This window comes from Zosterops lateralis (genome assembly GCF_965231275.1).
Source record: "Zosterops lateralis genome assembly, chromosome: 30".
In the NCBI taxonomy this organism is placed as follows: Eukaryota; Metazoa; Chordata; class Aves; order Passeriformes; family Zosteropidae; genus Zosterops; species Zosterops lateralis.
The window spans coordinates 5184710-5212638 of record NC_139790.1 but is presented as its reverse complement, the minus strand read 5'-3'; the positions used below and the strand labels follow the sequence as shown (position 1 = coordinate 5212638).

Below are 27929 nucleotides of genomic sequence, written 5' to 3'. Positions count from 1 at the left end.
GGCGGCCCCGCGGGGCCGCGAGGACAAAGCGGCGGGGCCTGGGGAGGGACACACGCCCCGCGCCTCCGCCCCCGTTTTGTGGCTATTTTCCTTCTTTTATCCCTTTACTTTCCCTCCAGCATCGCTTCTGGTGGGGGAGGGAAGAGGGGGGGGTACTGGATAGGGGTGGGAGAGTGATAAGTCGTAAGGTGCACCCCCCCCCCCCCGCCCCCATCGTTATTCCCCCGTGTGCTTTTCGCCTTTATTAGTCATTATTTGTATTAACGGATGCCGGCCGACCCCAAAATGTGCTGAGCTCAGAGGTGCGGCGGGGTGATGCGAACAAGGGCGATGAGGCTCCCCGCCGTGACGTCACCGTGACGTCACCATGCCGGTGGCAGCTGTCATCCCTCGCCGTTACGAGGACCCGGGGTCCGGCGCGGGCACCCCCCGCTTTTCGTCACGGCACGATGGAGGTGGACAGAAAAAGCAGATGGTCCTCCTCAGGGGCGTCTCACTCACCCGCCCAGGCGGTGATTTTGGTTATCCCAGTGCCAAGAGTGGTGCGGTTTGGCAGTTTTGGCATCCAAGCAGCTGCAGATGCTGGTGGCTCCAAGGGACGTCGCCCAGGTCAGGGGGAGAGTATTGCCAAAAACGTGCAGCCGCCCCGAAGTTTGGAGTCGGCGGTGAGCGGCTTTTGGCACCACGTGTTTTCACAGGGATGGGGATGCTTTGGATCTCACACCCGGAGATGCGCCGGCGCGTGCGCCCGCCAACGCCGGAGCTGCCTCCGGAGCGGCGGATGCTGTGCAAAAAAAAAAAAGAAATCATAGATAGAGCTGGTGGCAGGTGCTGGGGCGGTGGGTTCGGCGCCATGCCGGGATGCAGTGAGCGGCCCCGAGGTTGCATCACACTGGGAAGGGCTGGGCAGCAAAGGAGCAGAGTCCTCACAGGTTGTTACGGTGCCCCATAAACAGGCCTCACTCTTGGCCTTTGGCACTTTGTTAGTTATGATAAGGTTTGTTTTAAGGATTGCCCGACATGGACTCTTTCTCACAGGTAATTAAGGGGGAAGGTGGCTCCGGATCTGGGGAAGGCAAAATGTGTGTCCCCAGCATTTTGGCCTTTCCTTTGAGGGGCTTTGCTGGCCTCAAAGCTGGGAATGGGGGTGGCGAAGTGGTGGCGTGATAGCTCTGGGATACATGGTCGTGCTTCAGGTCTGTGTCCCAAAAAGCCCTTGCTGGGGTGTCCCTGGCGCTGGCACACTGGGAGTGAGCTGCCCCTGTGGCACTGGGGTCCCCAGTCCCCTGCCTGCATGTGCTGAAGTCCCCAGTCCCTGTCCCCATGGCACCAGGGTCCTTGGTCCTGCATGTGCTGCAGTCACTCATTCTTGTCCCCAATCCCTTTCCCTTATGTGCTGCAGTCCTCAAATCTTGTCCTCATGGGGTCCCTGGTGCCCTGTCTGCAGGTGCTGGGATGCCTGGTCCCTGTCTCCATGCCGTTGGGATATTCAGACACCTTCCTGCATGTACCAGTGTTCCCAGTCTCCATTCCCACATTTTCAGGGTCTGTGGTCCTTTGCCTGTGTGTGCTGGGATCCCTGGTCCCCATCAGTGTGACATTGGTGTGCTCAGTCCCCTGTCTGTGTGTGCCAGGGGCCCCTGTCCCTGTGGCAGCGGTGTCCCTTGTCCCCCACCTGTGCATGCTTGGCTCCCTGCTCCCTGTTTCTGCAGTGTTGGCATTCCTGATCCCCCCTTCCCTGCATGTGCGGGGTCCCTTGTCCCCATTCCCATGCCACTGGCATCCACAGCTCTTCCCTGCCTAGACAGGGCTCCCTTGTCCCCATTCGTGTTCCCCTGGAGTCCCAGTGCTCTTCCTGCCTGTGTTGGGCTCCCTTGTTCCTGTGACATTGGGGTCCTCGGTCCCAGCACATGCCAGCTTACCCTGTCCCTGTGGCACTGGGGTCCCCATTCCCTGCCCCTGGAGCATTCTCTTGCTCCACGTGTGCTCAGGGAGTCCTTTCAAGGGGATGTCACGAAGGGGCCAGTGCCAAAACCCACTGTCCCCTCACTGTCCCCACTGTGGATGGAGATGCGGGCTGCGATGAGATAGATGGCCCAAGATGCCTCCTGGGGACACCCCCCTGCTCCCTCCTCTGCCAGCGCTTTAATCTTGGTGCTTTGAGCTCTGTGTAAAAGGGTGCCAGACCATTTCTGAGGATGAAAGAGCTTTTTTTTATTTATTCCCCTGCTCCCCGGGCCGGCATCCAAGGGGAGATGAAATGAAACGGGAAGAGGCTGGAGGTGAAACAGCTGTGATCAGCTCCATCCACACTTCACATCTGCCCACCACACCACTGCCAGCCCTGCAAACCCAGCTCAGCCCCAGTTTTCTCCCCTGTCCCGGAGCCAAAATTTCCTTTTCTTGGGCAGCAGGGTGGCCTGGGATATGCAGGCAGAGCTGTCGGAGGGAGCCGTGTCGTGGGGACAATGCAGCATGGTTTTTTTTGCTACAGCTAGAATGGCAGTTCTTAGGAGCTAAAAAAGAGAGCGAGAGTGAAGTGCTTCTGCACATCCAGTTGCTGCATCTTTTGATTAAATGAGATTTTGCTGTCGAAGGGGGGAGCTGAGGACTATGAGCTCCTAAGCCTGCAGTTCCCATCGCAGCCAAATGCGGGGAAAAAAATATTCCGAACCGCCCCAAGCCCTGAAAATGCTGTAAAAAAAAAAAAAAAGGGTTGGAGCAAGTTGTAAATGTTGCAGTTGTCAGCGCGGATGCCAGGAATACCGTGGGGTGGCCAGAGGGTTTGTCGCCGCAGGGCTAGTCACATAGCCCCACTCACCGCGGCTCTGCTTCTCAGCCTGGCTGGAAAGGATGGAGAAACATCCCGGGAGCTGCAGCCTGCTGGGATGGAGCAGGGAATGGGGAGCAGGATGAGGAGCAACAGAGTGAGTGGCTCCAAAGACACTGAGCCTCTGAGGAACCTGGTGGTGTTGCAATTAGAACCTCTGCACTTAAGGCCGTTGCATTGAAGCCACTGCAGTTAAACCTCAGACGTCTAAATCTGCACCAATTAACGCCATTGCAATTAAAGCCCTGGCACTTATTAACGCTATGGCTGCACCAGCCCTGGTGGCAGTGCCGGCTTCTCCCAGCCATGCCAGGTATCTCCATGAGCCTCCCTGGTTTGGATGGTTGGTGTTGGAGCACACTGGGAATGCACTGCTGACTGACTGAGCTACACTGGGAACAGCTTGTCTGCCAGCTGGAGCACACTGGGAGTGCACTGGGAGCACACTGGGAGCATCCTGCCTGCCCTCTGGAGCACATTGGGAGCCTGGTGCCTGCCCTCTGGATCACACTAATCACTGGATCACACTGGGAGCATGCCACCTGCCCTCTGGATCACACTGCCTCCCCTCTGGATCACGCTGCCGGCCGGAGCACGCTGCCTGCCCGCACATGGCTTTTTTTAGGTTTACAAACATGACAGCCCCGTGCACGCGCAGCTTTCCCCCCTCCTTCCCCGTGAGTCATCAACCCCGTCACCGGGGCCAGGGAAGCCGGAGGCGGCGTTGGTGCTTTCCCCCGTGGTGCTGCTGACCCCAGAGAGCGGGAAAAGAAAACGCAAAACCAGACTTCATTTTTCTGTTTTTTTACCATTCCCGTTTCCACTTTTGGCGAGCAAGATGGGGAGGATGCGGATGGTGACCATGGCTGCCATCCTGGCTCGTGGGTGGTCTGTGGTGAGGTGTTTTTGGAGAGGACCACGGTGCTGGTTGGAGGGTGAGAAGAGTTGAAACGTCACTGGCTTCCCTGGCTTCCTCACCCTTTGTTGGTTGTGTTTCTGTAGTGTTGGATTTAAGGCAATGCTGATTGGTGTGGTTTTGGGGATGAGTGAGAAAAAGCTGGTGAGACCCCAAAATGCTGGCAGAGGTGCTGGCAAAGGACTCCTGGGGGCCTAGCAATGCCAGTGAGCGTGGAGATGCCAAACTCCCACGCTGAGCTCATCGGCTGAGGTGGCCCTGGTGACTCAGCAGTGCTGGTGCTGACTCAGCGGCCCCAGCCCCCAGGGAGGCAGTGGGATAGCAGGAGAGCTTGAAATTTTTGGGTAGAAAAAGGGACTTCTTTGTACAGCGTGCTGCAGTTTTCTGATGCTGAGCCAGTATCCGTGCTCCCAACACATTTTCCTCCCTGTGCACCTTTCTCCAGCTTTGGAAAGGGATTTTATCCAAAGGGATTGTGTCTCCCACTTGCCACGAGATGCTTTTCCCCATGGGAAATGCGTTGTGGCAGGGAAATCAGCTCCAGGTTCGGCAGGGGCAGCGTTTTCCCTGCTCCCAGATGGGGCAGGGCCCGGCTCCCACTCATCTCCCGGCTCCTGCCCGCCAGCTGTCGCGCCATTGACTTGCCCATGCTTGCCGGGTGGGAGGGTGGTGGCACACTTGGTTCTCCTCCTCCTCCTCCTCCTCCTCTTCCTCCTCCTCCTCCTCCTCCTCCTCCTCCTCCTCCTCCTCCTCCTCCTCCTCCTCCTCCTCCTCCTCCTCCTCCTCCTCTGTTGAAGGCTGGGCTGTGTGGCAGCGTGAGGAGCCCCATGTCCCGGGGAGGGGGGGCACAGCACCATCCCCCAGGTATGACAGGATGGGAATGACCTGGAGGGGAGCCAAGCACCCTTGGGTACATCCCTGACTTGCACCTGGGGACCAGGAGGGTGCAGGGACTCCTCCTCTGTTCAAAGCAGGGGAAAAAGCCTTGAAAACTGGGGTGCAGTTTGGTCAGTGCATGGCTGTGGGAAGCCTTTCCTCCTTCTCTTCAAAATCTGGCCTTTCCCCTGGATTTGCAGTGCAAAGCAATCAGCAGGGTGGAAGTGCCTCCACTGGGGGCTGTGGGGGCTGGAATGGCTGAGAGGAGACAGGTCCTGTGGGGAATGCTGGCAGCAGGGCTGTGAAATTAGGCTGGAGTGGGATGGGAAATGCAGCTGGGCTGGGTGAGGTGGGGAGAGGTCCCAGGCGTTTCCCACACAGCCCATGCGCTTCCACTTCCTTCCCATATGGATCCTCTTCCTTCCCTGCCCCTGTCGCTTTCTTCCTTGCCCCTTTACCGTTCTTCCCCATGTTTCCCTCCCTCCCTCCCTCCCTCCCCATCCCCATCTTCCTTTCCTATCTCTGCTTCCCCTCCTTGCCCATCCCCTTTCTCCCATTCCTTCTTCCCCTTCCTTCACATTTTCACCTTTCCGCCCATTTCTCTTCATTCCCTTCTCCTTCCCTATTCTCTTTTGCCCATCCCCTTCTTTCCCTTCTCTTTCTCCTTGCCTTTCTCCTTCTCCCTTCTCTTCATCTCCCTCTCTTCATCTTCTTCCTCTTTGCCTTAGTCTCCTTCCCTTTATTCTCCTTCCACTTCCCTCTTCTCCTTCCTCTTTCCCTTCATCCCCTTCCTATCACCTTCTTCCCCTCCTTCCTCTCCATCTTCCTCTCCACCCGTCCTTTCCCTTCCCCAGGGAGGGAGCAGGCATGGTGATTCAGCCTTGCCAAGCCAGCCCCAGTGCCAATCTGGGAGCTGGCATGAGGGGAGCCAGCTGTGTTTAAGGAAAAAGCTGCTTCAAGAAACAAAAATAGTCCCGTGGGGTTTTTTGTTTGGTTTTTTTTTTACTCCTTCTTTTCCCTTTCAAGAGCTCGGATCCCTCCCTGTCCGCCCGGAGCCGGCAGCCTGATGAGGCTCTGTGCTGTGCCAAGCCTTTCCCCCTGCCTGCGCCAACTGGCGGCTCCCAGCTCGGCTCCACGCTGCACTGGGAAGGCTCAGCGTGGTGGGAGCACATGCTGTGGCTTGGCCGTGGCATCCGGCTTCCCAAAAACTGCTCCAGTGGGAGCATCTGCTGGGAGCAGCTGCTGAGGCAGCGCTCACCTGTCCACAGAGCTGAGCATCCCTGAGTGTCCCTGCCCCGTGTCCTTGCTCCAAAGTGTCCCTGCTTCAAGTGTCCCTGCCCTGAGTGTCTCTTCCCCAAATGTCTTTGCCCCAGGTGTCCCTGCCCCAAATGTCCCTGTCCCAAGTGTCCCTGCTCCAAATGTCCGTGCTCTGAGTCTCCCTGCCCCCAGTGTCTCTGCTCCAAATGTCCCTTCCCCAAGTGTCCTGACCTCAAGCATCTCCACTCTGAGCATCCCCCCTCCAAACATTCCAACCCCAAGCCTTCACTGAGCATTCCTGCTTCGAACATCCCCTTACTGAGCATTCCTGATCCCAAGAATCTTTGCCCCGAATACCCCAACCCTAAGCATCCCCACTCTTGAGTATTCCCACCCTGAGCATCCATTCCCCAGCCATCCTGACCCCAAACATCCTCACTCAAGTATCCCTTCCAAAAGGGAAAATACTTTTCCCTTTGAGGAAACAAGGGGGTTGGAGGTGGGACAAATTTTTTTTTCTACCCTGAAAAAAATCCTCTATCTCCCTTGCAAACCCCCAGTACCCATGGGATGCCAGTGCAGGAGCTGGGAGTGGGGCTATATCACATTTGACCGGCTCATTGTACCCCAAAGGAGGAGGAAAAGGGGATGTAATAGTTGCTCCAGTGCCGTCCAGAGAGGGGTCATGGCCATGGGGGTTCTCGAAAGTGCTCTTGGGACTGGAGTAAAGCAGAGTCGGGCTTCCCTCAGCATAAATCAGCTCAGCTCCCTCAGCATCATCGTTATTCCGGCTTTTCTCCAGGCTAAATGAGGACAGGAGTGAGCAGCTCAGCCCCAATGCTGGGGTCAGCCGGGGCCATGGAAACAGCTTGGAAAACAAGGCAAGAGAGGCAGCCGTGGCTGCCTGCGGCTGTGAGAGGCAGTGGGACTGCGAGCCGGTGCTGTGGGTACCCCAGCCAGGGGGGAACTGGGGGCTCTCACAACTCTGACTCGGCACTTGGCCTTCCCAGATTTCCTTGAATTTCCCTTTTCAGGGGCGTCAAATTGGATTTAGGTCATCTGCTCTTCTCTGGCCGGCCTCCTGCTTGCAACTGGGAACTGTGGCGGTGGATTGGGACCAGGAAGGGGTTTCCCATCTCTTGGGGTCTGGCAGTGCAGAACACTGCTCCCCAGGAGCATCAGTCCTGGTAGGAATGTGTGTGTGATTGCAGCACCATTCCTGTCCCTGGCACAGCCCTTTGGTGGTACCAGCTGAGTGGGTTGTTATTATAGGGTCTCCAGCGCTCAGGGATGCTCAGGGCTTCCCCCAGCAGTGCCCTCAAGCCACCATCCCAACGGAGGATCCCCGGAGTTGTTGCCAGAGGAGGAAAACCACAATCTGAATGCCGGGGCTGGCTGGGCTCCACTGGAGCGGGGCCGGCAGCCAAGCTCCCTCTTGGCCGGCCCGTGCCGCCGGCTGGCAGCAGCTCCTGCTGACCTTTGCGGCTCCCGGCCGTGCCCTCGCTGCAGCCTCAGCACACGGTGCCCCCACAGCCACCCTGGTGCCACTGGGAAGCGCTCAGCATTCCCACTAAGCTTCCTCTGGCCCTCAAATTCTCCACTTTTATTCAAATTGGGTGGTTTTTGCAGTGGGATGGCATCAAGCATCTGCTGTGTGTGTGCTGAGTTGCTCTGTCCTCTGCAGCTCCTGACTCATTTGGCTCCTGCCGAGGGGCTTAACAAAGTCCCAAAATATTCATTTTGGGGAATCTTTGGGCCCCTGTTGTGGGGAACCAGGTGTTTTGGGAGGACAAGGGATTTCAAATCCATTTCCCTGATGTTTTTGGGTGGGTTTGTTTTTTGTACCAGCAAAGATTTGAAAGGAATAATTTGAAAAAGTGAAACTTAGAAAAATAAAGGAGGAAAAGCAGGTTTGGAACTCGGGCTGGAAGATGGATGGATGGATGGATGGATGGATGGATGGATGGATGGATGGATGAGGTGTCTGTCTCTCCCACCAGGGACCCAACTTGTCCTTGGTTTTTGGTCAGTTTGAGGCTGCTTTGGATATAAGACTGTGGAATAGCCAGGTTCCTGGCCATACAGGGCTGTTGGATGTATAGGTCACCATATGATATATAGAGTTGCTGGGTTTATAGGACTCAGGAATTTAGGGCTGCTGGTTGTTTAAGACTGGTGGATATATAGGATTGTAGAATATCTGTGCTGCTGGATATATTGGGTTCCTGTATTGCTGGATGTATAAGATTGCTGATTTTATAGGGCTGATGGATATATAGGGATGATGGATAGATAAGGTTGCTGGATGTGTAGAGTTGCTGGATATATGGACTACTGGTGATATATAATTGTTGGATGTATAGGTCCCATGCTTGGGTATACAAGACTTGGATATTTAGGATTGCTGAGTGTTTAGGGTTACTGGATATGTGGGATTGTGGAATATTTAAGGTGCTGAATGTATAAGCTGCTAGATATGCAGGTTGGTGGAGGTGTAAGAGATTGCTGATCATATAGGGCCGCTGGATGTATATATCCAGCTGGATATACAGTTTCTTGGTTGTATAGGTTATATAGGGTGGGTGGATATGTAGGATTGCTGGATATATGGGTTACTGGATCTATAGGAAAGCAGGACCTACAGGCCATTGGGATTTATGGGGCAATAAGGGGGAGCAGGACCGACAGGACAGCAGGATCTGTAGGGCGTGGGAATCACTAGGGCAGTGGATCTACGGAGCCGCTGCTCCTGCCGCAGCAGCCGGAGTTGTGGCCGTCCTTCTCCGCCGAGTCCCCCCCGTGCTCCCCGTGGCGGTCGAGGCGGCTCTCGGGGCCCGGCCAAGGCCGGCGGGTAGCGGGGCTGTCGTGCGGCCTCCGCTGTCCATCCGTCCGTCCGTCCGTCCGTCCGTCGCCGGCCGGTCCGTACGTGCGCGCGGCGCCGGCACTAATGGCTCCTGCAGCTGGTTTGGCAGGGGGCGGGGAGGGCCGGTGCTCCCGCGGCCCCGCTCGGTCTTTCCTCCCTGGACGGTCCCGCCATCGCCCGCGGCTTCGCCTCCCGCCCCTCCACACGTAAGTGCCGCTCGGCCAGAGGCGTCCCCGAACCCGGCACCGTGCCCCGCCGCGCTCCCCAGCGCTCGCTGTGTTATAAGCGGCTCTGGACTATTCTCAGGGAGTGCAGCCCAGGCTGGAAACGCTCCAAGCCGGGCTCAGCCTGTGGTGTTTTTTTTTTTTTTTTTTTTTTTTTTTTTTTTTTTTTTTTTTTTTTTTTTCCTTCCTTCCCTCTGTTTAAGGCATTTAAACTTGGGGGGGGGGGGGGGGGACACAAATAAAATAAAATAAAATAAAAAAAAAAAGAGGAAAAACTGATCTAAGAAAAACAAGTTTTTGTCCTCACGGGGATTTTTCTCCCCTTTTATAGCGCCCAGAGGATGCAGAAGGGGATGTGCAGGAGCAGCTGAGTTAACCCGAACCATATCGCTTGGTTTTCTCTTTATTTTAATTTATTTCCACCCCTCCCCCGCTGGCTTCCCCTCCCCAGTTTTTATCTTTTCCCGCGGTGAATGGAAGGAATTGGGCAGTGAAGGGGAGATTGCTGTGGATGCAGTCAGAGTGTGTTTGGGTGGGGAAGGGGGATCTATTTTTGGGGAGAAGCTGTGAGGTCTTTCCATCTCCCAGCCAACAGGGCTAGGAACAAAAGGAGCTGGAGGGGAGAGCCAGGAAAAAAAAAGGTCGGTCGGTCTGTCTGTCTGTCTATCTATCTATCTATCTATCTATCTATCTATCTATCTATCTATCTATCTATCTCTATGCATGTGAATGTGAAGTTTTTTTCCTCCATTGATTTGGGGAAGGTTGTGGCTTTCAGGTTAACTCTTTAGGAGCAGCGGGGGATGTTAGCTCCTTCCCGTAGTTCACACGATGGACTATTTTCCTACATTCCCAGCCCAGTTCCGTGACCCAGTTTATGGGATGGAGCAGCCCAAGGTGCCTCCCTGGCCCTGCGGCTGATTTTTGGGGCTTTCCTTGCCCTTTCCCAGCAGGTTCCTCCCTGAGGAAACCCTTGAGGCTGCTCCCCACCCGGAGCAAAACAGGTTTGCCAAAATTTCTCTGGGCTGGCATCACTGCCGCGACACTTCAGGGCACTAGCGTGTCCCCCCAAGCCCTTGACCGGGGGCGGGGGGGAGGGAGGGGGAAGGGGGGAAGGGGGGAAGGAGCTCAGGGCATTGATTTCCCCAGCATTTGGGAAAATCCCCTTTGGCTGGGCAGGAGGAGGAGGAGAAGGAGGAAGATGAGGCGTAGGAAGGACGGGCGAGGCTGTTCCTTTCTGGGTTTGCAAAGGAGAGTGGAGGCGTGCTGTCCCCACCCTGCTCGGGCTGCGAGAGAAGCACTTTCTCCCCAGACCTGCCGGACCGGTCCCATCGCTCGCGGCTCCGCGGATGCCCTGAAGGCACCAGAGCCCCTCTAAAAACCTAGGGCAGCACCGGGGTGATGCCAGAGTGGAGCCAGAGCGATCCGCACCAGCACTATGCTCCCCTAGGGGTTTTCACTGCTGGGGAAAAGGGTTTTTTTGAAAAGAGTCGTGCTGGGAGTGGTTCCTGCGAGGTTTCGCCGGAGTCAGCAGTGTTCTTATCTCTCCAGCGTAGCGTTCTTATCTCTCCAGCGTGGCTGTGCTCACGCTCTCACCGAGAAGGATGAAGGACTCTGTGTGGAAGCCGTGGTGCCTGAAGGGTTAAAATAGCCACACATGGGCACTTGGAACACGGGCTTAACTCAGAGCAATAACTTTGTATTTCGTGTCTCCCCATGAATCTGAGCTGTGGATCCTTCCCATGAGCCGCTGCCGGCACCATCCAGAGGCAGGAAACTCTGCCCACAGCCTCTGCTTGCTTTGGCATGGTTTTTCCAGTGAACTTTGCTGTATTTTTAGCTTGCTGGAAGTTCCCCCTGGTTATTGGCAAACGGCTCAATGCACTACCAGCACCCGACACCGAAATCCCCACTGCCAAGGTGGGATAGCACCACAGAAAACAGAAAGATCCCCTCCATCACTGGCAGAACCCCTTGGAGGGTCTAAATCAGGGTATCCAACCCAGACGGTGGGGTGTTGGGCTACCTGGGTGCCACACCCTGGTGTTGGTGTGGCCGGGTGGGTTTGATGTGTCCCTGGCACACCACTGGTGCTGCCAGCACTGCCACTCAGCGCTGCCAGGGGCCCTGGGCAGCCATGTTGATACGGATGCCAGCTGGGTTATTTGAGGTGAAAGCAGCCCCTGGCACCAGCGTAGCCAACTTGGCGGCTTCCTGCTGTGCCGCGGCCCCCCGGCGAAGGACGGCTGCTCCTGGCCAGGATGTTCACTCCTGGCACGGCTCCAAAAACCCCCCTCTCCTCCTTGTGCTGCTTCCTTCACTGAAGGCAAACTGTGTCACCGCAGTCAGGGACGCCCTCCCTGTCCCACCCCGTGTGTGTCGCCCTTGGTGGGTGATGGAAATCCCGAACAGTCCTGTGAGCAATTTCGAAAGCAGGTGGTGGGGACGTGGGTGACATGGGGCTGGCGTGGTGGAAAGCAGCCGCCTTCTGAGCTGAGCTGCTCCTCACTCAGCCAGGCAGAACCCGTGTGGCTTTGCTTGTGGCGATCAGTTTCTTGCATGACTTGTCTGCATCTTCATCCCTGGTCAGAAAAAGAGACAGGGAAAGGGGAATTAAAGGAAACAGAGGGAAAAAATAAGGTTGGGGCGATGGCATGTGGGCATGCTCACATCTCTTCTCTCTCCCTCCTAACAGACAGGTTCAGCGGGCGACACAGTTGATGGACCCAGCAGAAGCCAAATGGAAGAAGGGCCAATTAATTATGTGGAAGAAAGGCGGCTGAATGAGGGCAGCGGGCTCAGCCTGGTGAATGGGGGCCGGCCAGAGGCGGGGGGTACTGCGCTGATGGAGCCCAGTGGGTGGTCGCCAGGCCAACCGCCTGCCACTGGCAAAGCCCACTTGGAAGACGTCCGGAACCTGGTGGCCTTTTCAGCAGTGGCTGAAGCCGTTTCCTCCTACCAGCTCCCGCCGCCGGGGTCACCATCACTGCTGTATGAGAAGTTTGACTCAGAGATGAGCCGGGGCAGGCTGGGCATGGCAGATGGGGTGCCACAGGGAGAGGACCTGCATGCCCTCAAGGCTGCCCTGGCTTTGGCCAAGCATGGTGTGAAGCCCCCCAACTGCAACTGCGACGGCCCCGAGTGCCCCGACTACCTGGAATGGCTGGAGCAGAAGATCAAGACGGCTCTTGGAGAAGAGCTGGCATCACCGCAGCCCCGCACTGCCGCCATCCCCCCACCTCCTCCCCCAGAAGGTGCTATTGACCCCCAGCCGGTGCCTGAGGCTGCCAAGCCATGCCCACCCGATGGCCTCCCCTTTTCCCAGAGCGCATTGACCATCGCCAAGGAGAAGAACATCAGCCTGCAGACTGCCATAGCCATCGAAGCCCTCACACAGCTCTCAGCTGCTCTGCCCCAACCCGCGAGCGATGGACAGCCCCCACCACTGCCACCGCCACCACCCCCCGCCGTCCCCTTCAGCCCCAGCCCCCTTGGCCCACCGGGGGCTGTGTGGCAGCAAGGGGATGAGCCCTGTTACCCGCCAGAGCCAGGAGCAGCACCTGAGCCATTTTTCGGTGCGGCACCTCCACGGGGGAGCTTTGCAGCCACTTGGGGGCTGGAGGCCGAGGGAGCAGTGGGGGCTGGAGACCCCATGGCAGAGCTGGAGCAGCTGCTGGGTAATGCTGACGACTACATCAAGGCAGCTTTCAAGAGACCAGAAGCGGCAGCTGGTAAAGTGACAGCCCTCAAAGCGGAACCCCCTGAGCGAGCACCCAGCAAAGAAGCACCGGGTGGTCCTCACTTGTCATCAGCACCACCAGAGCCTAACCTGCACAAGAAGACGCAGCTGGTCCTGCAGCAGCATCTCCACCACAAGCGCAGCCTCTTCCTCGAGCAAAGCCTGGCGGCAGCAGTGACAGCCCCAGACCGGCAGAGCAGCTGGTGGACTCCCAGCACCCCAGCCGCGCCCCCTAAGCCCTTCGAAAAGCAGCCCAAAGAGAAGAAAAAGAAAACGCCGCCTGAAAAGCCTCCACCAGCCAAACCTGTCCGCAAGCAAGTGCAAATCAAGAAGGCGAAGCAGAAGGACTCGCAGCCGCTCTTCCCACCCCTCTGGCAGATCAGCCTAGAGGGGTTTCGGGCGCCCGCTGAACCCCTCACCGAACCCCCCGCTGAAGAGATGCAAACGGAGCCACCACCAGCCTTCCCGCACCAGCCTCTTGCACTACCCCTGCCCGCCGCATGCCCCCCACCACCAAACCCCCTGAACGGTGTCCCCCCGGCTTCCGACTCTCAGGAAAGGGGTGCCCCCGGGGAGGGCCCCCAAATTTACATGGCGCCGGCGGGCTTGACTGGCTCAGAGGAAGCACCGGCCGTCCCCCCGCCAACCACCTCAGCTCCCATCATGGTGGATGACAAGTTGGAAGAGCTCATTCGACAATTTGAAGCTGAATTTGGGGAGAACTTCAACCTGCCGCCCCCCGAGACGCCTGCCCCTCTCGCCCCTGGGGCTGCTGAGCTGCCGGGGGGGTCAGTACCAGCCCCACAAGGGTCCCCCGCCACCGCCACCCCAGTTCCAAGCAGTGCTCCCCAAGCCGGACCCAAAGGTGTCTCTCCAGGGAAGGGGCCGCTGTCAGAGCCACCCTTTACTGCCCGCTCCCCCAAACAGATCAAAATTGAATCTTCTGGTGCTATCACCGTGGTGTCTACCACATGTTTTTACTCTGAGGAAAGCCAAAACCCAGACGTGGACGACGTCAATAGAACACCCACCAAGGACGAGGTGCCACTGACACCAACCCTGAGCGGTTTTTTGGAATCTCCACTGAAATACCTGGACACGCCGACCAAAAGCCTCCTGGACACCCCGGCCAAGAGGGCACAGGCGGAATTCCCCACCTGTGACTGTGTTGGTAAGCGAGCAGCCGTGCTGGGGGGTGGTGAGGAGGGTGGCACAGTGAGGAGGTGGCTTTGCAGGGTGGGAATGACCTGGGTAGATAATGGAGTGAAGCCATGGGGCCAGCAAAGCCCCAGTTTCTGGGGAGGTAAGGCACTCACGTGGTGAAACCCCAGTGCTGTGGAGCTCCCTTTTTCTTTCTCTTCTCCTCTCTTATTTTTACAGTTAGATGGAAATGCCAAGTGCCTGCCTGCATCACCACAGGAGTTACACTGGTGCCACTGGCTGTGCTGGGGGCAGGGGGGTTTGATGAGCAGCAAAACCAAAGGACTGTTGAGTTTGCCTTTTATTTGACCTTAACCAACTGAATCCCATGAATCCATGGTGGCTCCAGTGCCAAAACCCACCTAAAACCCTTCTCACCTGGTTATTCCTGGTATTTTTAGCCAAATTAGCTGGTTCAGGTTGCTTTGAGTAACCTAAACTTTGGCTTGATGCTTCTGCTTATCACTGGAGAAATACTAGCTGCTAGGATGCTGCCTTGTTCGCTGACCAGTCCCACTGGGATGCATTGAAAAATCACCAAACTCTTGGATTTGTGTTTTTTTTTGTGGTTCTTTTTTTTTGTGTCTTGGCATTTGTTAGACTTCGCAGCAAGTGCTAGAGAATTCCTACCAAGTCCTTTCAGTTCACCTCCATCCGGGTATGGGGAGCTGAATATTCCCTCCGCAATACTTAGGCTGGACCTGTGCGCTCCTCTGGGAGCAGCAGAGTGAGGATTTGGGGCATCCAGCTGGAAAAACGAACCCCCCCCACTGGTGAGAGAGGAGGCCTTGGGCTAAGCACAAGCTGCACTTTATTAGTGGGGCTTATGATTATTTATTTATTTGCTTGTAAATGGCAGCAGGAATGAGCCCACACTCCATAGAGAGGAGGGCAAGCTTTTCTGAAGCCACTCAAACCCAGCCTCAGAGTTTACCAGGAAAAGATTTGTTTAGGGGCTGGGAGAGGGGGGATTCCCCCCCTTCCACTTCTCTGTTTTCTCAAGGAAAAGCTGTGGGAGAAAGAAATGCAGCAGGAGCCAGGCTCGGTGCTTTATTGGGTGCGGGTGCTGTTGGAGGCTGTAATAAAATGAGCCTTTTCCACGCGTCCCATATTGATCCCTGTCTGGACAGCTGCAGCCCAGCTGAGCACGGCTTTCTCCTCAGCCTGGCTCCCAGCCAGCTGGACATGACAGGAATGAAAATCAGGGCAGTGAGAGCAGAAGGATGCAAAGACAGATCAGCCCTGACTGTGGTGCTGGATGCATCCCACTCAGTGGTGTTGGAACATCCCGGTGTGCTGGCGGTCTACCCCGCACCGTGGGGCTGCTTGGAGCATCCATCGCTTCCCACACTGGCTCCTTTGTGCCCTGAAAGCCCTCAGGGGTTTGTTGTGTGAGGGGTTTTGTGTTGGTTGCAGGGCTGTATCCCAGTGTCTTTCTCCTGCAGCCCCAGTGTCCTTCTCCTGAAGCCCCAAGATCCTCTTCTTGCAGCCCCAGGATCTTCTTCTTGTAGCCCCAGTATCCTCCTGCAGCTCCAGCATCCATCTCCTGTAACTCTAAGATCCTTCTGTAGCTCCAGTGTCCTTCTGAAGCTCCAGAATCCTCCAGCAGCCCCAGCATGTTTCTCCTGTATTTTGAACACTTTTCCCATAGCTTCACCATCCTTCTCTTGAAGCCTCAGGAACCTCCACAGCCCCAGTGTCTCCCAGTAGCCCCAGTACCCCTCTCTCATAGCCCCAGTATACTGCTGTAGCTCCAGCTCCCTTCTCCTATTGCCCCAGGATCCTCCTGCAGCCCCAAGACCCTCCTGCAGGCCTAGCATCTTTCTTCTGTAGCCCACATCCTTCTCCCATGGCCTATATCTTTTTCCTGTAGCCCATATTCTTCTTCTGTAGCCCAAATCCTTCTCCCATAGCCCGTATCCTTCTCCTGTAGCCCAGATCCTTCTCCCATAGCCCAAATCCTTCTCCTTTAGCTCAAATCCTTCTCCTGTAGCCCAAATCCTCCTGTAGCTGAGGATCCTTCCACCTCTCTGCCATGCAGCAGCACCTTCCTTGCACGGGCACAGCCACCTCAGGGCATCCCATGAGCATCCCCAAATCCTATGGGAAAGTCTGAAGCAGGCAGCAATAGTTTCCTGCCCCCAGGTCATCCCATGATGGCTTTGGCAGCATCCAGCTGGGCTGGTGCCTGTGGGAGGTTCTGGACAGGAGCCCTGGGTGGGAGCTGGTGGGGCGCAGTGGGTCCAGGAAGAGGAGGGGGTTTGGAATTTGAATGTCCCACTCAGCAGAGCTTGAGTAGCCAGAGCAGATTCTCTGGATGGAGCTGTGGTCACTGCCAGGGTGCTTGGAAGGGCTGTGGCTGCTCAGGGGAGTTTTTGGGTCCCAAAAAGGGGTGGGTGTCAATGGGTGAGGGTCTATTCCCCAGCAGTGTTTCAGTGCTGGCAGAATCTTCCAGAGCAGAGAATGAGGAGTTGCTGTTTAACAAGTCCTTGATTTTTAATGCCGAAGTGCTCCGTTTAAGGGAATTCAGGTGTTCGGAATCTTTTGGGGCAGCCAGCAAAGATGCAAACCCTAAAATCTCTGTCCTGCACTCCTGTCTCTGCAGAGCAAATAGTGGAAAAGGATGAGGGGCCATATTACACCCACCTGGGCTCGGGGCCCACCGTGGCCTCCATCCGGGAGCTCATGGAGGAGCGGTAAGAGCCCCTCACTACAGGGCCCAGCACGGGGGCTGTGAGGGCAGGAGGGCCTGGGGTCCTGTCAGAGGAGTGGGGACTTGAGAGAGTGAATGGGGTCCTATCAGGGTGAGTGAAGTCCTATCTAGAGAGGGGTGCTTGAGAGTGCGAGTAAGGGCTTGAAAGGGTGAGTGTGGTCCTGTCAGGGAACTGAGGACTTGAGAGAGTGAATAGGGTCCTGTCAGGAGAGGGGGGCTTGAGAGGGTGAGTGGGGACTCGTGAGAGTGAGGAGAGGCTTGAGAGAGTGAGGGCTTGAGAGAGTGAGTGGTGTCTGGTGAGGGTGCGTGGGGGCTCCTTAGGGGCCCATGAAGGCCAGTGGGGCTCTCATGCGTGTGGGGGCTGTGGGGCTGATGGCCATCCCTTGGCAGGTACGGCGAGAAGGGCAAAGCCATCCGCATTGAGAAGGTCATCTACACAGGCAAGGAGGGCAAGAGTTCCCGTGGCTGCCCCATCGCCAAGTGGGTGAGTGCCTCTCATCCTGCTTGCAGCCTCCCTGAGCTTGTGGCCTCCATGGACCCAGAGCTCCCCTGCTGGTGTGGCCACAGTGGGCAGGGGAGGGATGCTTGATTTGTGGCTGGCAAGGAGGAAGTAAGAGCTGCATCCACCCCCAAAGAAACTCCTTGGGGCTTCCCACCCTCAGCACCTGTGGAATGGCATGTCCAGTGCCAGCAGCACCCCCCAGCCTCCCAAAGCCGATGGGGTGAATGCAGCCATGGGAATATGCCCAGCTCTGCCCCTCCAACGGCACTGGGGAAGGCATCCAGGACATCCAGGACCCACTTTTGGGATTCTCCCTACCCTGGGAGGTGTTTATTGGAGCAGTCTGACTTGTCCCCTCTGTTTCCCAGGTGATCCGCAGACACAACCAAGAGGAGAAACTGCTGTGCCTGGTGCGACACCGGGCTGGCCACCACTGCCAGAATGCCGTCATCATCATTCTCATCCTGGCCTGGGAGGGCATCCCCCGCACACTGGGGGACACGCTGTACCAGGAGCTCACTGACACCCTCACCAAGTACGGCAACCCCACCAGCCGCCGCTGCGGCCTCAACGACGAGTAAGTCCCACCACCAGCATGCCCCAGGCTGGGGAGACGGGATGGGAATGGGATGTGGGAACTGGACACAGGAACAGGATGTGGGAACAGGATGCAGGAATGGGATGTGGGGCTCCCTGCTGTTCCCAGAGCTGCCGGCACCAGTGGCTGACACTTCTCTGCCATGTCCCCCCTGCAGCCGGACCTGCGCGTGCCAAGGCAAGGACCCCAACACATGCGGTGCTTCCTTCTCCTTCGGCTGCTCCTGGAGCATGTACTTCAACGGCTGCAAATATGCCCGCAGCAAAACTCCCCGCAAGTTCAGGCTGATGGGAGACAATCCCAAAGAGGTGGGTGATGTGGATGGAGTGGGGTGGTTCGGAGCTCCTTTCCTTTCAGGACTCTGAAAAAAGGATTCCTTGTGGGTTTTTTTATGGACTAGAGAGATGAAGCAAAGAAAGGTGGCAGGAATGGGACCTCTGTAGAAATCCCAGGGAAGAGCCAGAGGGCCCTTTGGTCAAGCGAGTGAAAGCACAACAGACAGTGAGGCTGGAGGTTGAAAAGCCAAATCCTCACAAGGAATTTACGCTACATGCTTTGTGCCATGGTGGATATCATGGGAAGGGTTGGGTGCTGTGTGGTGTCTGTGGGCTCTGTTCCAATTCCATCCCTACTGCCAAAAGCCCTGGGTAACACCCTCCTCTTTTCCCTATCACAGGAAGAGCTGCTCCGGAGAAGCTTTCAGGACTTGGCCACTGAGGTTGCTCCGCTTTACAAGAGGCTGGCACCACAAGCCTACCAAAACCAGGTCCTGGTCATCCCATCCCTTGGCAACAGTGGCCACGCACCTGGCATAGGTGCGGGGTGGTGGTGTTGGGGAATTTTGGGTAACCAACTCCTCCTTCCACAGGTCACCAACGAGGATGTAGCGATCGACTGCCGGCTGGGCTTGAAGGAGGGGAGGCCGTTCTCGGGAGTGACAGCGTGCATGGACTTCTGTGCTCACGCCCACAAGGACCAGCATAACCTCTACAACGGCTGCACTGTGGTAAGCAAGCACTGAGCAGGGCTTTTCAAGGTGCTCCTCCTTAATTTGGGATGCTCCTGTTTGAGGAGCTACATCCACAGTTGTCTCACCCTCATGACTCCAGGTCTTTGCTGTGGGGACACCTCACATGATTTCAGATCTAAGAGGGTCAGCATCTACTTTTGTCCAATCCAAACCCCAAGTGAGGTTTCCAAATATTGGCTGAGGACCAGAGCAGGCTGGGGGAATGCCAGGCTGGTGTGGCTTCATGTCAGTGTGGGGAAGAAATGGGAGGTTTTGGCTTGTTCAGCATGGACCACATCCAGCAGCAACCCACTAACAGCACCTGCTCTGGCCAGGTCTGCACGCTGACGAAGGAAGACAATCGTGTGGTGGGGAAAATTCCTGAAGATGAGCAGCTGCACGTCCTCCCTCTCTACAAGATGTCCAGCACGGATGAGTTTGGAAGCGAGGAGAACCAAAATGCCAAGGTGGGCAGCGGGGCCATCCAGGTGCTCACGTCCTTCCCCCGCGAGGTCCGCAAGCTGCCCGAGCCTGCCAAGTCCTGCCGGCAGCGGCAGCTGGAAGCCAGGAGAGCTGCTGCTGAGAGGAAGAAGCTGCAGAAAGAGAAGCTGATGACACCAGAGAAGATCAAGCAGGAAGCGCTCGAGCTCCCCACGCTCCAGCCAAATGCAGGTAACGGGCAGAGGTGATGTCCTGCTGCCCCAAGCTGCCTAGAAAGCACGCGAGGGGATGGGGATGTGGTTGGGGACTTCATTGGGCTGCTGTGTTGTGGTGCTGCATGGCATCTCTGTGTCACCTGGGTTTTCCCAAAGGTGTGAATCAATGTCAGTGTGCCAGGTGGTGGCAAGCCTCTGCCGTTGGCTGGCAAACCCATCGCTGTGGGATTTCTGAGTCTGGCCAACTGTTTTGGGGTCCTGGCTCCCCTCTGGTGGTTTCCTTGGCCAGCAGGTCACAGGGGCTGTGTGTGCTGTCCCGCAGGTATGGCGTTGAAAGGCGGGATACCCCCACAGCCGCTGAAACCTTCCATCAAGGTGGAACCCCAGAGCCATTACAACTCCTTCAAGTACAACGGCAATGCAGTGGTGGAGAGCTACTCGGTGCTGGGCAGCTGCCGGCCCTCCGACCCATACAGCATGAACAGTGTTTACTCTTACCATTCCTACTATGCACAGCCTAATCTGCCTTCCATGAACGGGTTTCACTCCAAGTTCGCACTTCCCTCCTTCGGGTATTATGGCTTTTCCAGCAACCCTGTGTTCCCCTCGCAATTTCTCAATTATGGGGCGCCTGAGAGGAACGGGAGTAGCTGGGTGAACAATGGCTACGAGAAGAAGCCCGACATCTCAGCGCTGCAGGAGAACCTCAACCACACCTACGGGAACACCAATTTCCCCGAGCCCATCCCGCACAACGTGCGGAGCAAAAACCATCACCAGCGCACCTACGAGCGAGCCAACCGCTATGCCAGCCAGCAGAAAGCAGCAGCAGCAATGGCCGGGACTCACAGGACTAGCTCGGGCTCAGAGGAGGCACCATCGTTTGCACAGAACTGTTTTGACAGCCGGCCCATCAAGCAGGAGCCCCCAGACCCCCCGCCTGCCATCGAGCCCCTGCCCAGTGCTGCGGCCGTACCTGGTGCCAGCTTAACGCTGCCGGGCATCCCTGCACATGGCACGGCACCAGAGCAGCGGTGGAGCCCCTTCAAGGCGCCCCAGGGCACAGCTTCCCCTGAGAGGACTAACATGGCCGAAGGCTCGTGGAACACCCTGGCACCAGGCTCGGGCGGGCGGGAGAAGCTGAGCGCCTTTGACGCCGCCGTGCGCTTGCCGCCACCGGAGAAGCAGTGGTCCAGCGTCCTGGCAGGAGAGCCGGCAGCGGCACATGGCTCAGGTTTGCTGCCGAAACCATGGAGCCCCTGCAAGCTGGGGGAGACGGCGCTGGCTGGCACAGGCACTCCAAGCCTGCTGGGGTCACTGGGGTTCAGCTCAGCTCTGCCAGGGCACCCAAGCTTCCCTGAGGAGCCATGGGGCTCTGTGAAGGTGGAGGAGCGGGGGACACCGGCACCCAGCCCGGGGCTGTCGGAGAAGCCGTGGGATGCAGCAGTGGGTGAGAAGAGGGTGGCAGGACCCCGCCAGGAGAAGCTGTGGGACCCCTTTGGACTGGAGGAGGATCTGCCAGAGAAGGCAGTGAAGGAGGAAGAGGAAGAGGAGGAGGAAGAGGAGGAGGAAGAGGAAGAGGAGTGGTCAGACAGTGAGCACAATTTCCTGGATGAGAACATCGGTGGCGTGGCTGTGGCACCCGCCCACGGCTCCATCCTCATTGAGTGCGCCCGCCGCGAGCTCCACGCCACCACCCCACTGAAGAAACCCAACCGCTGCCACCCCACCCGCATCTCCCTCGTCTTCTACCAACACAAGAACTTGAACCAGCCCAACCATGGCCTGGCGCTGTGGGAGGCCAAGGTGAAGCAGCTGGCAGAGCGGGCTCGGGCCCGGCAGGAGGAGGCAGCGCGTCTGGGGCTGCCGCCGGACACCAAAGCCTTTGCCAAGAAGCGCAAGTGGGGCGGCGCGTTGGCGACTGAGACGCCCAGCAAAGAGAGGAGAGACTCGGTCCCCACACGGCAGGCGGTGGCCATCCCTACCAACTCTGCCATCACTGTGTCCTCCTACGCCTACACCAAGGTGACGGGCCCCTACAGCCGCTGGATCTGAAATGGAAGCGACCGCCATGGCCCCATCTTACCTCAACCCTAAGCAGCCCGGTGTTGCTTCGTGGTGCTTTCTCCTTGGATGTGGAGGAGAAGAAAACAAAAGTAAATAGATAAAACCGAAGTGAAACACAACAACCACACACAAAAAAAAATTCCAACCCATAGGAAACTAACCCAGTGTGCACGCTTGGGAGCAGCGGAGCTGGCGCGGGCTCATGCCATTGGAGGGCTGCGCCCGGCAAGGAGTTGGCAAACCAAGCAAAACTTGGTTAAAAAACCCAAGAGGAATGATGCTGTTTGATGATTTTAGGTAATCTCATATTTATATCTCCATGTTTTTTAATCTAGCCTCAGATGAATTTCCTAGCGTTCTTCCGCAAGGAGAGGTTTTTAATTCCACTTAAAATGGCCTATTTGTTGGATTTTACTTTATTTTATTTTTTACTCCAATGACAATGACGAAGCCGATCTTCAAAAGAGAAGCCAACATAAAAAAAACACCCTAATCATGAATCCAAACCAACGTGAACACCAAACCAGCTTAAAGGCAAGAGGTGACTCCCTCCAGCTCTGCTGTGTGGGTGCTGGTGGGACCGTGTGCTTTACTGTCAGCCAGACACACTGAACATCCAATTTTTATTCCAAGGACCTAAAAATACCAATTTTGCAGTTAGAGGAGTTCTTTCTCACAGCAATGGGAGCCCGAGAGCAAGTGGGCTGTCCCAGGACGGTGCGTCTCTGCTCGGCTCCTCGCCTCCGGTGGGATCGGTTCTGCCGCCACGGAGTAAGCCGGCGTCTCTCCTGGCGCCGGAGACCTCAGGACATGTCCAGGCTGGGGAACGCCGCTGCCGGGGGGCTGCACTTGGGCTTGGATGTGGGGCTCTTTTGCCCATAGCTCCAGGGCGAGTGGCAGCGGCGGCATCTTCATAGGAGCCGACGGGACAAAAACAGAAGAAAAAGAAAAAACAAACAAACAAAAAACAGGAAAAAAACCACAAATCAACCCCAAACTGTGAATAGCAAGTGTTGCTCTCTGTACATCACTGTTGCTAAAGTCTGGTGCTTTCCGTCTCTGGGGGACTTTCTCTGTGCAATCGGTTCTGGGAAGAGTGAATCCCAAGACTTGGCTGGCCAAAACCCTGCCAGGTCTGCCTTCCCTGCCGGTGCCAGCGAGCTGCGGCCAGTGCCGCCGGGGCTCGGTGCTCTTTCTCTCCCCAGGTGCCATCCCTCCTTCCTACGGATCGCCGTTCTTCCCACAAAAAACAAACAAAAAAAAACAAAACAAAACCCCAACCCAACCAATAACCCAGCAACGACGACAACTGCGTGGTGCTTTTCGAACACTCTCAGTTGAGACTTCCCACCTGGCACCGGAGCCGCGCCAGGACACATGGAGTGCGGCTGAGCTGCCCTGTGGCTCACTGGGAATGCAGCGTGACCAGAACCGAGGGCCAGCATCCCTGGGTGGGTTCGTTGCTTTTGCACTTTGAGGTGCCTTTTGGAGAGCCAGCGAGGCAGCGCCGACGCCGTCACCGTGCGGGATCACCTCGTGTTTACTGTCACCTTCCTTCCCTCACGCATGGGCACGGATCAGCAGGATCTTGGTAAAACAGCCTGAACATTTACATGGTCTGATTTTAAACCTGTAAATAGGGAAAGAAATTTTTTTAAAAGCACTTTCACCTAGATTTAAAAAAAATGAAAGCGAAACTTAAAAAGCAAACAACTCCCCTTTCCTTTCCTTCCACTCCCCCCAACTTGAAGCAGTATGTTTTAAACAAGATTATCGTGGGAGAACTGTAAATACTGGCAGAATATTTAACATGCTTTGTCCGTCCTTCATCATTAATTAATTTTTTTTTTTTTTTTTGGTTCATTTGGTTTTTTAACCGCAATCTGTAAAGTCACGTATATTTGACAAGGAAACTCAACAAGCTATTCCCGCTTTTCTTATAAATACCCAATAGCATATCAGGATTGTAAGAGTCAACGGCAAGTCAGATTTTAGGGATGCCTGCGGGTGATGCTGGGACCCGCCGTTTTGCTGTGGTTTGGAACGCAGAGAGGGGAGCCGGCCGATCCAGGGCCGGATTCGGGTGCCGGCCTCATTGGCATCGCCCGGGGTCGCTGGCTGGTGTGATGGGGGTGCCTTGGAGCTCTGCCCGGCGGGGTGAGCATCAGGAAAAGGAGTGTTCGGAGAAGCTGATGGTCCGTGTAACCTGTCTAAGTCCTGCTTCCTCAGAGGTTTTTCGGTGCAGGGAGGGGTTGGTCCAGTGTGGCGTTGGCCCCGGCAGGTTCAGCTCGGGAGAGTGGGGAGCTGCCGGCGCTGCGGGTCAGGGAGCGAGAACTGCTACAGTCTCACTTTTTTACACTACATAAATGTCTAACCTACCTCAACTCTCAGTCATCACAAATTTGCATGCTTCAGACTTCTACACAAACTCGAAATCTATGCACAGCTCTTTACCCCTTGCTGCTGAGAGGCTGTTTCCAAGCAAAATCTTTTCCCTTTACCCGTCCTGGTGGCTGCGCTTATCCCACCCGTGCTGAAGCCACAGGGGTCATGGAGCTCGGGGGGAGGGATGTTTTTAATGAGTGGGATGTGGGGACCTGATTTTGCAGCAGGTCGTGGCCACAATGGTGCTAGAACAACACCCACAGTAGAAACCCCAGGGAGGGCTCGGCACAGGGAGCCCTGACCGGCTCCTTTGTCCTGCTTTGGTTTTTCTGGCCGCGATGCTTCGCCTCGGGCAGGAAACGGGGGATGTAATTTGGGTCCCCCCCATCTCGATGCTCTTGGAATGAGGCATGAGAAGGAGAAGGAAACCAGAATCCCTGAGGTGCCTCAATTGCTGATTTTTTCCTTTTAATACTGGAATACGCTTTGTTGGCTCTATAAGGCATATTTTTATTAAATGAAATCTTGTAATACAAACGGTGCTATGGTGTTTTAACAAACTGTATCACGCTTCTGCCTGATTCCATCTCGCTGAGGTGCTACTAATGTATATATCAAATTAAGGAACCAAGATTAAAAAAAAAAAAATAAGCAATGTCGTTGAGAAGGAAGTTTACTTTTCCGGAGCGACAGCTCGAGGCGTGCCGGGAGCCGGTTGAGTTTATGCAAACTGAAAGAGGTGCCGCATCTGAGGTGTGCCGCCAGCCAGGGTCATGGTGGAGCCGTTCCCTGTGGATGTGGGGGCGGGTGTGATCCTGGGATGAGGTGCTCAGAGGTGACGTCCGGATGCGGGGCTCAGCCAGGTGTGTGGTCTCGGTGCTTGGCCATAGTGCTTGGACAGGGTGCTCAGACGTGGCATGTGGACATAAGTGCTCAGACATGGTGCTTGGCCACACATGGTGGGTGTGGTGCTTGGATGTGGTGCTCGGACACGATGCTCGGTCACATATCATAGATGCAGTGCTCAGACTCAGTGCTCAGGCTCAGTGCTCAGCCACACATCATGGACATGGTGCTCAGTTGTGGTGCTCAGCCGCAGGTCATGGATGTAGCTCTTGGACATGGTGCTCAGGAATGGTGCTTGGCCACAGCTTGCGGGTGTGGTGCTCAGACGTGGTGCTCAGACATGGTGCTCAGGCACAGTGCTCGGCCACACATTGTGGACACAGTGCTCAGACGTGGCACTCGGCCGTGGTTCTCAGTGCAGTGTTTGGATGTGACGCTCGGCAGTGTGCTCAGACATGGTGTGTGGACATGGTGCTTGGTCCCAGTGCTTGGCCACGTGTGATGGACGTGGTGCTCAGATGTGGTGCTCAGACGTGGTGCTTGGACATGGTGCTCAACCACGGTGGTTGGACTTGGTGCTTGGACCTGGTGCTTGACTGCGGTGCTTGGACATGCATCACGGACATGGTGCTTGGACAAGGTGCTGTGTTTGGTGCTTGGACTTGGTGCATGGACATGGTGCTCAGGCACAGTGCTCTACTGTGGTGCTCAGACACGGTGTGTGGACATGGTGCTTGACCACAGTGCTCGGACATGGTGCATGGACATGGTGCTTGGGCATGGTGCTCAGCCATGCACTGTGGACATGGTGTTCAGCTGTGGTGCATGAACATGATGTGTGGACAGTGCTCAGCCAGGGCATGTGGACAGTGCTTGACTGCAGTGCTCGGACATGGTGCGTGGACATGGTGCATGGACATGGTGCTTGGGCACAGTGCTCAGCCATGCCACCATGGACATGGTGCTCGGACATGGTGCTCAGACATGATGTGTGGACACAGTGCTCAGTCAGGGTGTGTGGACATGGTGCATGGACATGGTGCTCAGACCTTGTGAGTGGACATGGTGCTTGGGCATGGTGCTCAGCCATGCACTGTGGACATGGTGCTCGGACATGGCGGGTGGACATGGTGCTCAGATGTGGCACATGAACATGGGTGCTCTCCCATGGTGCTTGGACATGGCCCTTGGCCATGGTGCTTGGCCACGATGTGATTGACAACATGTTGTGGACATGGTGCTTGACCATGGTGCTCAGTGGTGGTGCTTAGGCACAGTGCATGGACATGGCACTTGGCCACACACCCTGGACAGGGTGCTTGGCTACCATGTGTGAACCTGGTGCTCGGCCATGGTGCTTGGCCACAATGTGTGGACACAGTGCTGAGCTGGGGCATGTGGACACAGTGCTTGGCCATGGGCCTTGGACATAGCTTCTGGACATGGTGGTTGGGGCATGAAGCATGGATACGGTGGTTGGTCATGGAGCATGGACACAGTGGTTGGGCATGAAGCATGGACACGGCGGTTGGGCACAGAGCATGGACACAGTGGTTGCCCACCCTGCAGGGCATGGCACACAGCTCAGTGCTGCTCAGGCACTGGGCACCCCCATGGCACCACACAGATCCCAGCACCACTCGGCCGGGCCTGGTCCTGGCACTGTTCCCCTGCAGCACCAACCCCATGCTCCTGGTGCTCAGCACTGTGCCAGCTCCATGTCCATCCCTGTGTCCAGCACCACATCGATCCTCGTGTCCATCTCTGTGTCCATCCTGTGTCCATCCTGTGTCCATCCCCGTGTCTATCCCGTGTCCATCTCTGTTCATGTCTCTGTCCAGCCCCTGTTCATCACTGCATCCATCTCTTTGTCCATCCCATGTTCAGCTCGTGTCCAGCCCAGCACTGTCCAGGCTCAGCCCCACGTTCCTGCAGCTCCTCGCTCTCATCCCCTCCCCGCCTCGCTCATCCCACTTCTGCCCGGCTCTTTCTTTTCCCCTTTCCCCGCCCCCCCCCCTTTTTTTTTTTTTTCTTACATTTTTTGGGGTTTATTGGTGCTACTTCCTCCCCCCGCACCCCCACCCAGGCAAATACCTCAGCCCCCCTCAGCCCCCATGAGCGAGTCCGGGGTGAAGCTTTTCCAAAATCAGGGATCCTTTCGCAGCCGTGTTTCCTCCTTCATTTTTCCCCTCTTAGTTTTAGCCCTCTTCTTTTTCCCTTTCCGCCCAGGTTTTTCCTCATTTCTCCGCATCCTTCAGGGATTTACAAAACCACCGGAATTTGAGCCTCATTTTGATTCCGGGAGCGAGGAGGTTTTTTGGCTGGTGGGAATTTTTTAAATTTTTGTTTTGTTTTTTCTTTTCTTTTTGCACTGCGGCGCGAAGGAAAAAGAGGTGGTAATTGCAAATTTAAAAACAAAGCGCCGTTTCTTCTCAGATTCGGAAATTCGATCGGAGGCGGGTCGGGTGTTTTGTCGTTTTTGTTGGGCCTTTTTTTTTTTTTTGGATAATCGAGATGGGGAGGTGGGATGGCGGCAGGTGGAGGGGGGAGGCACCGCAGGGGTGTCCCAGCGGCTCCGAAAAATTCACACTTGAAGATTTCTTGGTCGGCTCGGGACTGTGGTTACTTGAAATGAAGTTTTTTTCCGGGGCGGATTGAGGACCGGTAGATTTTTTCCCATGTCTCAAGGCAATAGGATTAATGTGTATTAAACTGTAGATACTTCTAGGACAGTAAATTTATGCTGATAATTTTATTTTATATGATTTTCCCTTTTTCTTTTCCCCCTCTTTGTGTTGTTTTTCCCCCCTTAATCTTCTTTTCTTTTACCCTTTCCTCCAGTGTTTCAGTAAACTTATTTTTTAGGATGCCTAAAAATTGCAAGTTTGGATCCTCCCCCTCCTCTCTGGTTTGTTTTTGTTTTTGGGTTTTTTTTGTGTGTGTGTGTTTTTTTTTTTTTTTTTTTTTTTTTTTCTTTTTTTTTTTCTTTTTTTTTTTTCTTTTTTTTCTGTTGTTTTTTTGGGGGGGGGTTTTGTTTGTTTGTTTATTTGTTTTTTAATTTGTATTTTATTCTGAGTTGGCACGGCCACGGGGCCGTGGGCTGTATTATTCCTGATATCTTTAAAATATTGTGGGTGTTTTAATAAATTTTATATTTATTTTTTGCACTCAACACGAGTCTTGCATGGCTTTTTCTACTGGAATTCCTGCTGGAATGGGGCTGGAATGGGGCTGGAATGGGGGGAGAG

General features: G+C 55.7%; 1 protein-coding gene across 1 annotated transcript; it reads left to right on the top strand.

Moving 5' to 3' along the window:
* Positions 1-367: 367 nt before the first annotated feature.
* TET3 (tet methylcytosine dioxygenase 3) lies at positions 368-27929 on the top strand (the record flags this gene model as incomplete). The annotated part of the gene is made up of 13 exons (XM_083880426.1): positions 368-547; positions 5649-5782; positions 6682-6826; positions 6914-7066; positions 11662-13876; positions 16511-16601; positions 17009-17102; positions 17489-17697; positions 17876-18026; positions 18395-18484; positions 18587-18724; positions 19063-19399; positions 19706-27929. The coding sequence occupies 13 exons, from the start codon at positions 368-370 to the stop codon at positions 21436-21438; spliced, it is 5670 nt and encodes a 1889-aa protein (XP_083736552.1). The 3' UTR covers positions 21439-27929.